We start from the raw sequence: 17676 nt of genomic DNA, 5'->3' as shown, positions 1-17676 counted from the left end.
AGCTCAATTTGATTTCCTGATTAGAAAACTGATGTTGAAAGATGCAACAAAAAGTCCTTCACACTGCTTTGTTTTATAGATGTGAAATTCTCTTAGATATCAAAGATAAATAAATTGAATCATGACTTTTATTATTAAGTAACAATACAGTCATCTCTCGCTATATCACGGTTCACTTATTGCGGCTTCACTGTAAGTATAAGTGAACCATGATATAGCAAGGGAGGACTGTATACTTCACTGGTGAGTACCCACATAGCATTTTATATGTTGTTCAAATTAAGTAGGTTTAAGAGTGTAGAAAGTGTTTAAGAGCTAATGAAGTGTTTATAAGAGTGTGGGAAAGATTAATAAGAGTGGGAAAGGTTTATAGGAGTGTAGGAAGGGTTTATAAAGCCTTAAAATATATCTAAATAATAAAATAAATAAAACGCTGCTACTTCGAGGATTTTCACTTATCGCGGGGGTCTCTGGAACGTAACTCCCACAATAGGTGAGGGATCACTGTATATTCTAGTGGGGGAAATGTTGCCCATGTTCTAATGTAGTAACAATTTTTAGTAATATATTCAAGGAGAAAATGATTTTCTAATATTAAGCTGTAATATATCACTTAACTCACAAAATGTAACTACCACCTTCACTTAAATTGTATCAGAAACTTTGTTTCCTTGGTGAATTATTGAAAGAAGGATAAAATATGTCTTGTATCTAGTTCAATTTGTTAAATGTTTATGGTACTATCTGAAGAGATTCTCTTTAAAACATCAGGTTGACCTTTAACATCAGAAGGATAATAATGTATATTGTATAATATCTCTTTGTTTAGGAATAGTTGTGGCTTTTGAAATGCATTATACTTATTACGTTCTTTATAAGAGTCAGTCTCTTAAGTAAATTAAAGATTTGTTTTGAGTTTACATTTCCTAATATCTTACATTTGGTAGAATGTTAGTCATGCAAATGTTGTCATCTTTTTATTGTCACTCATCCTTATATATCATCAGCCTTGTAAAATAGTCAATTATGTTATCTCATTGCTGTTGTTTTTAACTTAATAGATGGGGAAACTGAGACTTAGGGTTGAAATTAAAGATTGTAAGTTAGAACTGGGCTCAAGTCTTCTACTTGTAGTGTTTTTTTTCCTCTATCAGGTCTTTTTTTTTTTTTAAGATTTTATTTATTTATATTTAGGGAGGGAAGGGAGGGAGGGATAGAGAGAGAGAGGGAGAGAAACATCAATGTGTGGTTGCTGGGGGTCATGGCCTGCAACCCAAGAATGTACCCTGGCTGGGAATCGAACCTGGGACACTTTGGTTCCCAGCCTGCGCTCAATCCACTGAGCTACGCCAGCCAGGGCTCCTCTATCAGGTCTTGAGAGTTTGAAGCCACAGTGTATATTGGTAGAGTCGAAGTAGTGAAAAATTATTTCTGATTTGATGTTTCAATAATTTTGTTGTATCTAGGACATGGACAAAACAGGTGTCATTTGTAGAACCTGGTATACATATGTCTTGCTTTAGACCCACTGAAGTAGTTGTACATTGTTAATCTTAGTATGCTTAAAACACTGGATTCTAGAGATAGGTTTGGCAAAGTTGTTGAAATAGGGTAGTCTTGTCTTTATAAAGAAGCTTTTGGGACATATATTGATAGGGTTTATTCTCATATAAGCATTTCATATTATACTAAAGGAAATGTAACAGAGGGATATAATTTAACATATCTAAACTTGTGGTATAGTGGAGCTATTTTTAATAAGGTTTTAGCCATAGACAAACATATAAATATAGTTATTTCACCTAAAGCTGTTTGATATAGTTAATATTTGTTGATATAGTGTGACACAATTAATAAAATATTTGTTTGCTATGACATTAGGTCCAAGAGATTCATAAATAGGGAAACTGGGTTAATAAGGAACTACCTTTTTCTTTCTTTTTTTCCTTCTATTTTTTCCTGCTCTAGTCTAACGTCTAACCACTTTCAAATATTTGGGGGGTATTGACAAGTTATTTAAACTTGACGGCCTTCCAAAGTTGCTGGCAGGAATGTATTGCTGAGTTTGCTTTTCTGAACAATGAAAGGTGATTGTAGGAGAAGTTGTATAATTTATAATAATGGTAAAGAATTTTGAAGTAAGCTTTGACTTGAATTTAATAATTTGCTCTGAGGGCATTAAATGTCTTTTTATAATACTAAAAAATTTGATTTATTTATTTGGATCTTAATACTTATACAAATAAAATTACAGTGTTTTGTAATATAACTCTAACTTGATAACACTAGCATTTTTCTTCTCTTGGAGTCAAGATGAAAGAGAAATGTTTATAATACCAGGAGAGATGTTATACTTTCACTTAACTGAAAACCTTTGTTTTTCGCAGAAGCTCTAAAGTTACTTATCAAAAATGTGGACTGTCTCATACCAAAAGTATAAGCTTGTATTTCCTTTTCAAGGGTCTATACTAGTACCAAATTGCCTTGTTCCTTTGGCATTGATATTGCCTAGAGATTTACTCTTTGATGATTTCTGCACACTCTGTATTTTTACTTTCTTAACTGTAATTTTGTTCTCTGTCTATGAAGTTTAAATATTTGAATAATACAAGCCGTTTGTCTGAATGGTTTTGTTTTTTAACTTCTTGACATATTTTTAAAGTTTTAATCATCAGTCAAGTATTAAAAGCTTCATATTTTGCTGTGATTTATTAAGAACATACAATTTACATTTACCCTCCACCACTAAAAAATTTAAATTAAATAAAATATAATTTTGCATAATAAAGATTCAGCACAAAGAGGAATAGCCCATTAATAATTTTTATAATGATTGCATGTTAAAATACCAATATTTTAGATAACTGAGTTAAGTAAAATACGTTATAAAAACTGAAAAAAACATACAATTTAAACAACGAAATATATTCAATCTAGGATAGCTGTGGAATAATTTAGAATAATAATGTTTCTTTGGCCTTGAGTACTTATATTCCTCTTTTTGTCTTTGATTTGCTTTATTTGTTGTTGCTGCTGATGCCATATTTCAAGGAATATTGCACTTTTCATTCAATTCTTTTCATTTTTAAACATATTTCATTTTTGTTTCTATTGACCTTATTAAACTATAGGCTTAGAAGGTTCAAATAAAGAAAAGGACCTATATGTGTGCATTTGTGAACACTTAATAAGTAATATTGTATAATTACCAGTATCATTACAGAAGGAAGTGACTGGGAAGGACTTTGGGCAGGGAGTACCTGAAAACTACAGAGGCTGGATTCTACAGCAAGGGTCATCAAACATTTTCTTAAAGAGCGAGATGATAAATATTTTAGGCTTTGTGGGTCATACTGTCTCTGCTGAAGCTACTCAGCTCTCCTGCAACTAACTACACAGTTACTCAATTCTGTTGTTGTAGTGTGAAAGTAGATGAGTGAAGTATAGATGGTAAGTAAACAAATGGACTTGGTTATGTTCCAAGTAAAATTTTACTTACAAAAACTGGTGGTTGATCTGCCAACCTATGTTCTATAGCATCCTAACAAATAATATTCATAAGCAACCATGTAGTTATGTAATGCTCTGCCCCCCAAAAACATCTTTTATTATTGTTGAGAATAATTTTTAAAATCATGGAGGACTGATGACTTCCTGTTTTTAAATGGCCTAGTAGATGTATACTGAAATATTTTCTGGTAAAGCAATATGATGATTGGAATTTCCTTTAAGATACTCTGTGGGGGAAAACTGGGTAGATAAAGATGAATGAAGTTTGACAAAATGTTGATAAATATAGAAGCAGGTGAAAGAAATTCATCACACTGTGCTCTCTATTTCTGTGTATGCTTGAAAATGTCCATGTTAAAAAGTTCCTACTTAAAGAAATAATGGCTCAATAAAGGACCCTTCTCTTGAAAGCACCTTATTATAACAAGGAGAGTAAGAAACAGAAATACAAGCCTGATTTTCAGCACAACCACAGAGACCTCTGCAATCCTAAAGCACCATATATGAAGAAAGTCTGCCAGATCCAGAGAAGGTCAAATGTGTGCAAGAAGACCCTGAGGGATGACACCTGTGGTTACCGATCCCAGCAAAGCCAAGAGAGCTCAGTTCTCCAGAAGAAGTGGCGGCATCTTTGAGGAAAGATTAATGTAGGAATTTTGTACCAATTCAAAAAATCACTCAATATAAAGGCAAATACAAACATTTTTAACATGCCAAGCTTCAGGTAATTTAGTTCTTAGGAGCCCTACTTGAAGTGTACTCAACCAAGAAAAGAAAGGAGGAACTACAGTTAAAGTATTGGTAGTAAGCATAGAGTCCATTGATTCATAAAGTTAAGATTAAAACAAACACATGGGTTTGGGTTTATGGTCTCTCATAGTGCCCCGTGTCACAACAGACTGCGGCCTTCAACCACTGCCTGGCCCCTGCCCTTTGGCTACAGGCACTGAAGCAGGTTACACAGTGTGAGGGGAAAAAACTAAAACAAATGTGAAGATTAGGTTTCACAGAGATGAATATGAATGTTTAAAACCTTGACAATGTAGTAATAATATAACTAACAAAATTGGAAAAATGAAGAAGGCTATCAAAAGATACCATTTAAAATCAATGAACCTAACAAAAGAGGTATGGAGATGGGGGTGTATATAGGCAGGTAGATGATTGGTTGGGAGGTAGGTAGGTAGGTAGGCAGGTGGAAAGATAGATAGATATATGGATAGATAGAAACACTAAGAGAAATATTATAATAAACTAAATTTGGTGGTAAAGGAGAAGGAAAAGCATAACTATGTTAAGTTCATTATTGCCTGTAATAGAAATAGTGTATGTTATACACTATTACGAGTATACATAGTGTATAGCATACACTATGCTATACACTTCTATTGTTTGTATGAGCATACACTATTTCTATTACGAGCAATAATGAATATATACACACATACACAGTGATTTTATACACACACACACACACACACACACACACACACATACACACATTTATATAGAAAGAAACCAATTGATGGGATTGCCATATATAGAATTGAATGGCCAGAGTAGGACAGTGTAGGAAAATGAAATTTGAGTAAAGATTTGAAGGAAGTAAGGGAGCCAAATAGTTATCTGGAGAAACAGTAATCTAAGCAGAGGCAATAGTCGTTGTAAAGGTCCTGAAGCAGGAGATGGCTGGTGCATGCAAGAAACAGGAAAGAGTCTAGAGAGGCTAAAGCAGAGTGATTGAGAGGAAGGGTGGTAAGGAAATGAAGTCAAAGAGATAATGTTGGATCTTAAAAGCAGCTAAAAGAACTTAGACTTATACTCTGAAATAACTACTAACACACAAAAAAATGTATCTCCCATATTATCAGAAGAATACATGTATAACTAAAACAAAGCAAGCACTTCCCATTTCATAAACTGTTTTGAAGAAAATAAAGCAGCAATAAAAACAGAAAGAATAAAGTTTTATAGCATAAAATTTGATAACTCAATGGAGATTAAATATATGATATATGTCCAGAAAGTATCCATCCATGTGCTATGAAAAATAGAGACATTTATTGAAGAATATACAAAATACAAGAAACATTGCACATAGGACAGTGATACTTCAGTCCCCTTAAAGTAGCCACCTTGGGACCTCACACAGTTCTCCCCATTACCATCACCTGCCTGGTTATATTTTCCTGAATCTCAACAACTGTCTGAAATCTCTTCCCTTTCAAAGGTGATTTTAGTTTTGGGAAAAGCCAGAAGTTTCAGGGTGCCATATCTGGGCCATAGGGGGCCTGAGTCACCTGAGTGATATGATGTTTTGCCAAATTCTGCATGAGAGGTGATACATGAGCTGGTGTGTTGTTGTGATGAGCTGCCAATCACGACTTGCTCATAGCTGCAGCCTTCTGTATTGTCCAAATAGTTTCTGCAGAGGAATATTCAAACTTAACATAAAATTTGATGCAGATATGTTGCTCTACTCAATCATTTTGAATGCAACAGCTACACAGTACACATACGCACTCATCAGCATCTGCTGCCCCTACTGACTGAATAAATACAATGAGGTCATCCTTGTTCATGCATGCACACTCCAGTCCACTCTCCTTGGCTGCTAGGTTACATCCGTGTAACATAAGCAATTCTTGTTATATTAACAATGGCTGGACATTTTCTGGACAGGCCTCAGTATGTTGTATTAATAAATATAAATAGGCTGAACTTACCTAATAGAAAATCCCAATTAGATCACAAAGAAAACTATTCAGAGTCATTCCTAAAAACAAAGAAACTCAAGCCCTGGCTGGCGTAGCTCAGTGGATAGAGCGCGGGCTGCTAACCAAAGTGTCGCAGGTTCGATTCCCAGCCAGGGCACAGGCCTGGGTTGCAGGCCATAACCCCCAGCAACCGCACATTGATTTCTCTCTCTCTCTCTCTCTCTCTCTCTCTCTCTCTCTCTCTCTCTCTCTCTCTCTCTCTCTCTCTTTTCTCCCTCCCTTCCCTCTCTAAAAAAATAAATAAATAAAATCTTAAAAAAAAAAAACAAAGAAACTCAAGAAGAGTAAAAAAATTAAAAGACAGGTAAAGACATAACTTGCACATGCAACCAAAAAATGTATGATCTTAATATTGGACAAGACAATTTAAAAAAACATTGCATTAGACAGAGAGAGAAAGAAAGAGAGAGCAAGCATTAGGAGAAAGGACATACAAAATCTGTATGAAGAAAACTTAGTATGTCTCTCAGGGGCACAAAGACTTAAGTGGAAAGAAGGCTTTTCAGTAAAAACACTCAAAATCATAAGGATTTCAGTTTTCCTTATGTTGGTATGGGAAAAAGTTAGCATGGAGTTAATATGATCTCAACTTAAAACAAAAAATGAACATTTATTGAGCATTTAATTGTATGCCAGCGCTGTTCTAAATGCCTTATACACTATGTATTACTTATTTTGTCTTCACAGCAAAGTTATGTGGTAAGAGCTAGTATTACTCTTTGTCCATTTTTCAGTGAAGGAATTGAGGCATAAAGGGGTTAATGAACTTGCCCAAGGTTGCAGTTAGAGTAAGTTACTAAATCATAATAGGAACTCTAATATAAAAATACCATTAACAAAGTGAAATAACAGGGAAAATTTTGTAACATTTTGTTGACAAAGGGCTAATTTTCTTAATATTTAAAGAACTTTTACAAAATAATACTCAAAGACCAAAAATGAAATTGAAAAAAATTGGCAAAGCATATAAATACTTAGTTCATAGGAAAGCAAATATAAGCAATGCTTTGACAGACAAAAATGTGCGTAAATCCTCAGTGGTAATACAAAAACTGCAAATTACAACTATGGTGAAATACTGTTCGCCCATGACATTGCAAAATAAATTTGATAATACATTATTTAGAAAGGTGTTGGGAACCAGATACTCATTAAATGAACAAGAGTATAATTTGTAGGTATGTAAATGCCTATAACCTCCATGAAAAACAATTTGTTAATAGCTTTCAAAAGGTAAAGTATACATAACTTTAACTGGCATTTTCTCTTGAAGTATTTTGTCCTCAAATATCCATATCCATAGGCAAGGATATTTACTCTAGTACCATGTATTTTAATAATCAAAGATTGTCAGTTGGCATTTGTAAAGATATACCGTATAACTCTATTCAGTCACTAAAAACCAGTAAGATAACTAAAAAACAAACAAACGAGTGATGGGACCTCAGCATGCTGCTATATATGTTTTTTAAAGCCTCCCCCAACACATACATAAATGCACAAACTGTGCGTGTGCAACACTGCCTTTGATTAGATTCCCAGAGTTAACCTTTGGAGAGAAGAACGAGTAGCTGGGCCACAGGGATAGGAGGAAAACCAATATTAAGTGTAAAAGAGGTAATTTTTTACTTCATTTTTCTACTTTTGAATTTTATATCATGTACTTGTCCTATTTATTCAAAAGATATAAAGTAAACATTTTAAATAAAATCATATTGCTAAGAAATACCTAAATATCCTAGCACACTGAGACACATAACAGACAAGACCGAGGCCCTGAGCAGTTTATATAGAGCAGGAGTGGCAGACTCATTTTCACCAGGGGCCACATCAGCCTCGCCGCTGCCTTCAAAGGGCCAGGTGTAACTTCAACTCCTTAACAGTTAAGGAGTAGTTACATTTATACAGTCCTAAAATTATTTTGGCCCGTTGAATGCAACCACAAGGCTGATGTGGCCCCAGGTGAAAATGAGTTTGACACCCCTGGTATGGATGATAAGCAGCATTGAGGCCTGGATGCTAATTCAGACAGAATCCTGATTCTGATAAGTGACTCTTAGTAAGTTATTTTGCTTCTTTGGGTCTCAGTTTTCTCATGTGTAGAATAAGGTGTTGGACTCATCTCCCTACATCTTCTAGCATTAGTTTTCAAACCAATTCATAGAGCCCAAGTATTCTTTCAATCCTTTTAGGGGTCTCAAGCAAAGGATTGGGATCGTAGGGTTTACTAGCACACCAGTCTTAAACTAGAGCATCCTTGGACCTCTGAGTAAGATTGAGTTTAACTGGGTGTTTTGAAACTTGTTTAAAAAAGGTTTTGAAAGTCACAGTCCACAGTAAAGTCACCATACATAGGAGTGGGCAAAACTAGGTTTACAGTGGTGAGTACACAAAGCAGAGTTTATTGTTGTATTATTATTTATTATTGTATTATTTATTTGTATTACAACTGTAAACCTACTTTTGCCCATCCCCATATATTAACTTAAAGATAATGCCACTGTCAAAACACATTACTAAGTGTCATGATCAACTGTGAAGTAATCTCAAGTAATTTTAAATGATAATTTACATTTTTAAATAAATGCCAATTCACATTTTTGTGTGCTTTGTGTTGGGAGCAGTGGGGGTTAATGATATTCACACGAAAGACGTAAAGTCTGTTACGTGCCACAGCTGTGTCAAGGCATGTGTTGTTGCAGAGTCCTGAGTGACCTTTCTTTGGGCTGATGGAGTGGAATGTAATATTTGACTCTGAGGCTAATACATTGGTTTTTAGTCAGTTAATGCCTTCCTTTCTTACTCCTTTAACAGTTTTTGGGGCTGGGAAAGCAAAAATTACAAAGGGATAAATTAGGCATATGGCAAGTCAGAAACAAATGCAGTATTCTTTCTGAAACTTAGTTTATGCGAGAACCTGAATTTCAGACCTGAATGCAGTGACACTACTCTTTGATGAAATGTTTTCCTTATACTATTCAAAAGATGGTAGTGATTCAAGATTCAAGGAATGAAGTTTCCTGACCAAGTTTTTTTTAGAAGAGAATAAACAGAAAGACTAAATATTTACCTAGTAACAGTAAATTCATGATAGTTATTTAATAACTGATGATACCTGGCAAAAGACATTTTGGAAATGCAGGTCTAAAAACCAGCAAGAGGAGGAAGCAGGAAACTTTAGTTTACACTTGATAGCACTTAAAACTAATATTAAGTATTTTAAAAGTAGATGAAAAAACAATTTGTGTGATGTGTGTATATAAATGTGTTTGTATGAAATCTTGAAAACAAACCAAAATGTTCATTACCGTTACCATATTTTGCTATGAATAATGCACACCTTTGCCCAGATTTTTGACGGAAAAATAAGGACGCGCATCATAGATGGCTGTAATGACTACATATGATGGGTGTGGTAATCCCATGTATAATATGCCCCAAAACATGGGTGTGCAGTATACATGGCAAAATTTGGTATTTTAGGATGATGGGAGTTTGAAAGACTTTTATTTTCTTTATATGTATTTTTTTATTTTAATTTTTATTTATTTATCTTTAGAAAGGGAGGAAGGGAAGGAGAAAGGGAGGAAGAGAAACATCAATGTGTAGTAAACCCAGGCATGTGCTCTGACTGGGTTTCAAACTGGCAAGCCTTTGGTTTGCAGGTTGGCACTCCATCCACTGAGCCACACCAGCCTGAGAATCTTTTATCTGTCTTTTTTTAACTTCTCTACAGAGAATACATATTACTTAAGTATTCAAAAAGCTATTCTTTTTATATATACACAGATATGCATATAACATTTGTTATTCTGTCTTGACTGGAGCTGTGTCTTTGTATTTTGTAGGTGCAGCAGAGGCTCTCTTCTTGGCAGAATTGGGGTGTTGTTTATTGCAGTACTGTTGTGCCCTCTGATGGTGAGTTGTAGCAAATCCATTTAATCCATTTTTTGTGTCTGTTTCTTTCCCCTCTTATCAACTCAGGTTTCCCATTCTCTAATTGGCATAAATTTATAAGCTATACTCTTTTGCTTAAAATTGGCTGGGAGTCAGAGAAAGAAGGAGTGAGCTTAAAAAAGAGAAGTAAAATTTTAATGAGGATGTAGTGAATTTAGAGGAGGAATCCGTGAGAAAAAACTAATAGACCATCAAGTTTTCATAGTATGGAATATTACTGTCTAGCTTTTTTCATTTGTTTTAAAACTAGGGACATAGTTAATGGAAGATCACAGAAGTACCATCTTTGGTATTTTCTAACCATTGGGTCTTCATATATGGATAATAAATATTTCCAGCCCCTTCCTGGTATTAGAGCCTACATGGAAGCAATTCAAAGCTGAGACCTACCCCCACCCCCTTTCTTGTCTTTTTCTTCCTGTAGGGTCAAGACTGTAATACTCTTCCTGATGTGGAAAAGACTGAACAGATGCTTGGGGACTGTATGTGGTCCTTTGTAAATGTTCATGATGCTGCACACTGACAACGGGATATAAATTTTGCTTGTTTTTACAATAGTAGAGGAGATATTTTTACTACTCCTCTTGTCATTTCTCTTACCCAGTGTTGTATATTTACAGTTTAGATTATTTGCTTAGGGCTGACTATTAAATACATTTCATCTGTGTTTAGTTTGATCTAATTTCAACCTTATAAACATTAATTCTTAGAGTAGCCATCGAAAGAATATCCTCCAAACATATAAGGACACCTGAAACTGAACAAACCCCAGGTTAACTGTGAAAGTCCTAGGGTCCCCTGTATTTAATCAATAGAGATAGTTGCAGCGTTATATCAAGACCCCCTCCCAGAGCTCTTTAGTTATCTGAATACATAGACAGTGTGTTCATATTTGCCATATTCTCTAAACTTGGAGGAGATATGCATTTGTGATTACTTACTTGTAATATGGAAAAGTTGAAAGGAAAAATAGGCCAGAATCAAAATAAGAAAAATAGTAACTGGCTTTCTTTTTCTTATCTCTTCAAGACATAAAGAACTGCTCAAGTAATATATGTATATAAATTAAAAAGCAGCATGGTACTTTTTTACTGAGGACAGGTAGGTATGTTGACCCCATTCAAAACTCAGTATGTGCACAGATGCCAGTAATTCCCATGTGGCTGAAAGCCAGCGCACCATAATGCCACCTCCCCATGCCACCTACTTCGTTTCCTCTTTGGCCCCTTCAAAGCAGTGGGCGGCTATCACACTTACCCCGACACTGTCTTGGCCCATTAAACATCCAACTGGGTGCTGTCCACATCTATGCCAGCACCACTCCCAGGTCCTCTTACCTTCCTGCATTACCTCTACGGGGTAACATGATTGCATACATAGTCTCAATAAAGAGAGAATTTCTCTCAATGTATAAAATACTGTTCATAATGTTGAATCTTCTCAGCTTTTGCAAAACTAGCATTTCATTCAAAAATTTCTAGCTTTCATAACATTGTCTGAAATTGTTATATATTGTCGGTATGTGTTATTAATATGTATCCAGTAGCTTATGCATATTCAATATCGACGAGACTATACTACAGCAGTACAGTCATCTGCCAGTGGTTGTTAAGATATTCAGAGTCAATTAGCTTGAACTAGTGAATTTGGGAATTTATATTATTAATTTTACCACTTAATGTAGTTACTATTATCCTATATACTAGTTTGCATGAAAATATTTCAGTAATGTAACAGTGGTACAGTTGTACTGGTGTATCTGTCTGCATGTTATCCAAGGACATAAATGCTAGTAGGCTGTCCCTATGTTGTGTGAGGGATTGATGGTAATATTTTTACAAAAGCTAAAAGTGTTCGGGTGTTTGGTGACACGGGCCATGGAAGAATTCACAAGGAGAAGAAAGTGCAGAGAGTAAAGGTTTTATTTTCACTTTCCCAAGGGAGGGAGAGGGCAGGTGCAGAGATATGTACCAGCACCAGCCCTGAGAGGTTAAGGCTGTGAGCTTCTGTAGGGTAATGGGGTGGCTTTAAGAGCAGGCTGTGTCAGTTAGCCTGCAAAGTATTTCGATGTTATCTTTGGGTGCAGGGTTCAGTGGCCATTGTGGTCTAGGGTGTTCTGTTTCACAAGTTCCCGGAGCCTCTGCATCTTCAGGGCACTTCCATCAACGTTCTAGTCCTGAGGATAAAGGCTCATAAAACAATTAGGGTCAGTCATGCTTTATGGGGTCCAGTGAACCCTGGGAAAGAGGGCCTGAGAAAGTGGCTTTTTGTCCTATTAGGATACATTTTTTAAAAGAGTGTGGCTTCTAAATTTCCTACCAATAAGAAAAGTAACTCATATTAGCTATCAAGAAATACAAGCACAAAATTATTTGATTTAATGTACCAGTAACTCAGTGAGTGTCCTTACTACTACCAAATTATATCTTTCTTATTTTGTATTTCTTAATTAATTTTACCTTAGGTCACTAGAGCATGTGAGAAAACTCTGCTTAATACACAGCTACTTTAATAGAGTTTAACCACCAGTAGTGAACAGCTCTACCATCATTTATTGCTCTTTGTGGTGACCACAGGCCATAGTCTGTTACCAAAAGAAGGCTTGACCCTAGTTTTTAAAAGTACAAAATCTAAAATATGCACATTGCATAATTATGATATTTATATTACTAGTATATATCACTAGTATATGCCACCTTTAGTAATTGCTTGTTAATAATGTGGTTTGGCAAATCTTTTAGTTATGACCTCTGATAGCTGATATAAAATATATAGATTATCTTAAATGTTTAACTTCCTTACTAAAGCAGTCTAAAAGGTATTTATTTTTTGTATGTGTCATAATTACTTTTGAGGATCTAGTGTAGGTTCTAGATTCTTTCTCTAGAAGGAAATTTATATATACACATAGGAAATTTTACATGTAATTTCTTAGAGACTAGACTCCCTTAAACCAACTCATAGAATCCCTAGTCTCATGGACCTCAACTCAAGAACTACTTAGGGTGTATTGTACACAGGTGCACATGCACACACCTGGACCCACATTTGTGTTTCCCTTCAGGAGAGGCATTGTGCTTAGAGGTTAAGAGAAGATCTTTGGAGTCAAGCAGACCTAAGTTTGCATCCCATTTCATTATTTAACCACCTTATAACCTTAGGCAAGGTAACTTTTCAAAATCTCTTTCCTTATCTATGACATGGAGATAGTATTATTTACTACCTCCATGAGAAAAATGCACTTACCCTTCAGAAATACTACTTACTCACTGAAAACTCTTACTCTTTAAAGGGTAGTAGTTATGGTAGTGTTACAGACCCCTAATCTAAAAGATGTGATTTTGGGGTTCTCATTTTAATTTCTCTGTGCCCCAGATTCTCAAATGTAAAATGATCCACTGTGAAATTTTTACAATTGTATGATTTATAACTAAGGCCTTCAAAGCCTTTAGGTGTTCCCTTTCTTGTTGATGGAAGTTAAGGATGAAAGTGATGCTTCTACATACAGGTTGAGTGTATAATTTATCATGCACCCAGGACACTTTTGAGAGTGCAGGGGGGACAACCAGAGTTGTACTAACAGTTTCAATAGCATAAACCAGGACATATCTTCACCTTAGCTACAGGGAAAGTGCCAAAGGTGAGCTAAGGTGAGAGCAAGGAAAAAATGGCCTCTTCTGTATGGCTTCGTTTCTCTGCACAGAAATGTAATGTTGTTCAGTTAGCTCTGTATTGTGAACTGTGGTAGAGAGTTGTGTTTATTTTGTAGTTAACAAAAAATATGTAAGATTTCCTTACAAAAATTGTTTGAGGGTAATTTTAGTAATGGAAAGTTATTGGAAATTCCTGTTTAATAATAATCAACTATTTAATTAATCTAAATATAATATATAAATTCTTAATCTAATGTCTATGAATGGTTTGGGGATTAGATATGTGCCCCAAATTTTTTCTCTTAATTTTTATCCTGTTACTTCTTTTTAAAAAAATTTTTTTATTTTTAGAGAGAGGGGAAGGGAGGGAAAAAGAGAGGGAGAAAACATCAATGTGTGGTTGCATCTCATGCACCCTGTACTGGGGACCTGGCCTGCAACCCAGACATGTACTCTGACTGGGAATTGAACTGATGACCCTTAGGTTCACAGGCCGGCACTCAATCCACAGAGCCACACCAGCCAGGGTGTCCTGTTACTTTTTTTTTATTCTTTTTTAATTTATTGATTTGAAAGAGAGCAAGACATCAGTTTTATTGTTCAACTTAGTTATGCATTCATTGGTTGATTCTTGTATCTGCCCTGACCAGGGATCAACGCCACAGCCTTGGTGTATGGGGACAGTGCTCTAACCAACTGAGCTCCCCTGCCAGGGTCATTGTCCTTGTAGTTTTTCTAAAAAGCTTTATTTAGATATATTTTACATACCACAAAATTCACCTGTGGTTATGCAAACATCATAAGAATCCAGCTTTAGACTGGTTGTTTCTCCCATAAAAATTCCTTTGTTCCTGTTTTGCAGTCAACCCCTGCTCCTACCCTAAGCCCCAGGCAACTACTAATCTATTTTCTGTTTCTATATTTAAACCCTTTCTAAAAAGGGTTTATATGACTATAAATGCTTCATACAATATGTAATCTTTTGTATCTAGCTGCTTTTATACATCATAATGCTTTTGAGGTTTATCCATATTGTAGCATGTATTATAGTTCTTTATTTTTATTGAGTAGTCATTTAGTACTTGAAAATGCCATATTTTGTTTATTCACTCACCAAATGAAAGGCATTTAAGTTGTTTTCCATTTTGAACTATTAAGAATAATACTGCTATCAACGTTTGCTTATAAGTCTTTCTGTGGCATATGTTTTAATTTCTCTTGAGTAGATAATTGGTAGTGGAATGGCTGGGTCATATGGTAAACATGCTTAACTTTTTGATAAATTATAAAACTGTATTCTAAAACAGCTGTACCAGTTTGCATTCCCACCAGCAATGTATAAATATTCCAAATTCTCCATACCCTCCCCAACACTTGGTATATGGTCAGTCTTCTTGAGTATAGGTGTTCTAGCAGATTGTTTGCATTGTGGTTTTAATCTGCATTTCACTGATGACTAATGATGTTAAGCATCTTTTCAGATGCTTATTAACCATTCAAATATTTTCTTTGGTAAAGTGTCCAAATTTTTTTCTCATTCCAAAAAAATGACTATCTTCTTAGTGTTGATTTGTACATGTTCTTTATTTTCAAGCATTTTTGAAATAGTTTTTGAGGAAAGAGAAGACAATTTTTTTTTAGTCATGCTGTGTTATTAATGGTCACACTCTTGTACACAGCTGTAAATTCTGTACTTATTGTTGTCATACTGAGGGCACAAACACATCCCACTATCATCTTTCATTCCAACTTTTAAAAAACATAACAAAAAAAGAAAGTAATGAAAGTCCAAAGACGGAGCACAAAGCCTCAGTGTTTTAATGTGGTTAGAGTTCTCACTAACCTAAATATGAAGTTGGAACAACTCAAAACACCTTATATTTTTCCATTTTTGAAATATATTCTATAGTTTCAATGTTTTGTGAGTATAAGTTTCAGTTTGACATTACCAGAATGTAGTTGAACTAGTTCCATCACAAAGTCCCTCCCTTTTTTTTTTTAAGAATTCTTCAAAATTGACTTTCACATTGCCAAGAAAAGCAGGCAAATGAAATTGGAAAGAACTTTAAGCTTTATTTGCTCACAATATTTGAACTGGCTCAACTTGGAATAGAAGCAGGTTTATGTCAAATTTCAGATGATGTCATCTATTCTAGGATTGTGACATTTATTCCAATATTTTGAAGTAAGTTCTGAAGAAATTGGGAACTATCCCACTTCCCTCCACAATGCAATTTGATGAAACTATGGATATTTTTCTGAGGAGTTAGTTTTTATCTGATAATAAGCAAATTGGCACAGCCAAAGAAGAATCCTGAATATGTTAGATTCTCTTATGGAAATTAGAAAGGCTGTTAACATTATTAATAACTATTACCATGTTTGAAAAAGTGTTAAATTTCTTTTCCACAATAAATACCAGAAAAAAAAATTTTGACGCTGAGGAAGATCTTGTTACTTTACTTTCTGTACAAATGATGCATTTGTACAGACTTGGCAACATGCATATTTATATTACTTCGGAGAAGAGAGGAGCTTCACCCACCGTAATAATGCATTGCCCCCCACCACCACCATTGGCATAAACTGGTTGGTATTGAATACTCTTCCAACAGACTTGAAGGAAGCCTTGCTTGCTACCACACAAGTAATCACTATCATGAGAACAAGATTTAATAAGAAAAAGAATCAAAATAGAAATTTTTTTCTTTACTTGATTAAACATTGGACAGGAATTTTTAAAAGAGGAGAAAACTTAATATGAAGAAGAGTTGAGTTATAGCTTGATTTATTTGGGGATACCTAGGGCTTTATGAATGAGCATAGTCTTCCAATTTAAGAACTTACAGTTGTTATTACTGACTTAGTAGAAAGATCATGAACTATTTTAAACAAGCTAGAGCTCTAAAGTAGGCAATTAGGAATAGACAACAATCTAAATTTTTGAACTGCTAGAAGAGTTTCTCTGTGTGCTGGTCATGGATAGAAAGCCTTGTCAGTTTCTCTGCCAGAATTAAAATTCAGAGCTCTTGAAGCTTATCTCCACTGAGAAACCTTAAAACTGAAACTTGGATTTGTAATCTTTTCATTTTGATATTGCATCAAAGCAGTGACCTGAATTCAATCCTACAAGTCTTAGAGAATTCTTAGGTTCCTTGCACACCCCTCACACAACATCATCTGGCAAAGTGAGCTCTAGAAGTTATCATTTTTGTTACCACATTATATGAGTACCTTTTTTAGTATCTCAGAGTTTTCACAACTTCTTTTCATCAAAACAGAAAGGCACAACCTTTTATTTTATTTTTATTTTTTATTTTATTTTATATTTTTCCTCACCTAAGGGCATGCTTGTTGATTTTAGATAGAGGGGAAAGGAGGGGGACAGAGAGGAAGAGAAGCATCGATGTAAGAGAGAGAGAAACATCAATCCCTTATACGATGGATCAAACCTAAAACCAAGGCATGTGCCCTGACCAGTTGAAATTGTGCCCTGAAAAGTTGCAATTGAACTTGTAACTTTCTGGGTTACAGGATGATGCTCCAACCAACTGAGCCACACTGGCCAGGGCAGAAAGACCTGACCTTTTAGACATCAAAGATGATATTTAAGTACCATGTTCCAAAACAATTGCAGTCTTGTAATGGAAATTTTCCTTTATATAGAGTTAAAGTTTATTTTGTTTTAATTTGTAATCTTGTTTTCATTGTGGTTTTAATTTCATTGTGTGTTTAAAAAACAGCAAATAGCCATTGATTTTGTTTTAAAAGAAGAAAAA

General features: G+C 34.9%; 1 protein-coding gene and 1 pseudogene across 4 annotated transcripts in view; both read left to right on the top strand.

Moving 5' to 3' along the window:
• The window catches only part of MCU (mitochondrial calcium uniporter), a 224492-nt gene that overhangs the window by 164190 nt on the left and 42626 nt on the right, over positions 1-17676 (top strand). For all 4 annotated transcript variants that reach the window (XM_045842343.1, XM_045842342.1, XM_045842345.1 and 1 more), the window contains one exon: positions 10136-10205. In XM_045842343.1, the coding sequence (XP_045698299.1) occupies positions 10136-10205 (70 nt within the window). The remainder of the gene's footprint in view (positions 1-10135; positions 10206-17676) is intronic.
• LOC123821248 lies at positions 4361-4476 on the top strand (annotated as a pseudogene).

This window comes from Phyllostomus hastatus, unplaced genomic scaffold (genome assembly GCF_019186645.2).
Source record: "Phyllostomus hastatus isolate PE091 unplaced genomic scaffold, TTU_PhHast_1.1 phas_contig_38, whole genome shotgun sequence".
Lineage (NCBI taxonomy): Eukaryota > Metazoa > Chordata > Mammalia > Chiroptera > Phyllostomidae > Phyllostomus > Phyllostomus hastatus.
Note: the sequence above shows the minus strand (reverse complement) of the source record. Positions and strands in the feature narration are given on the sequence as shown.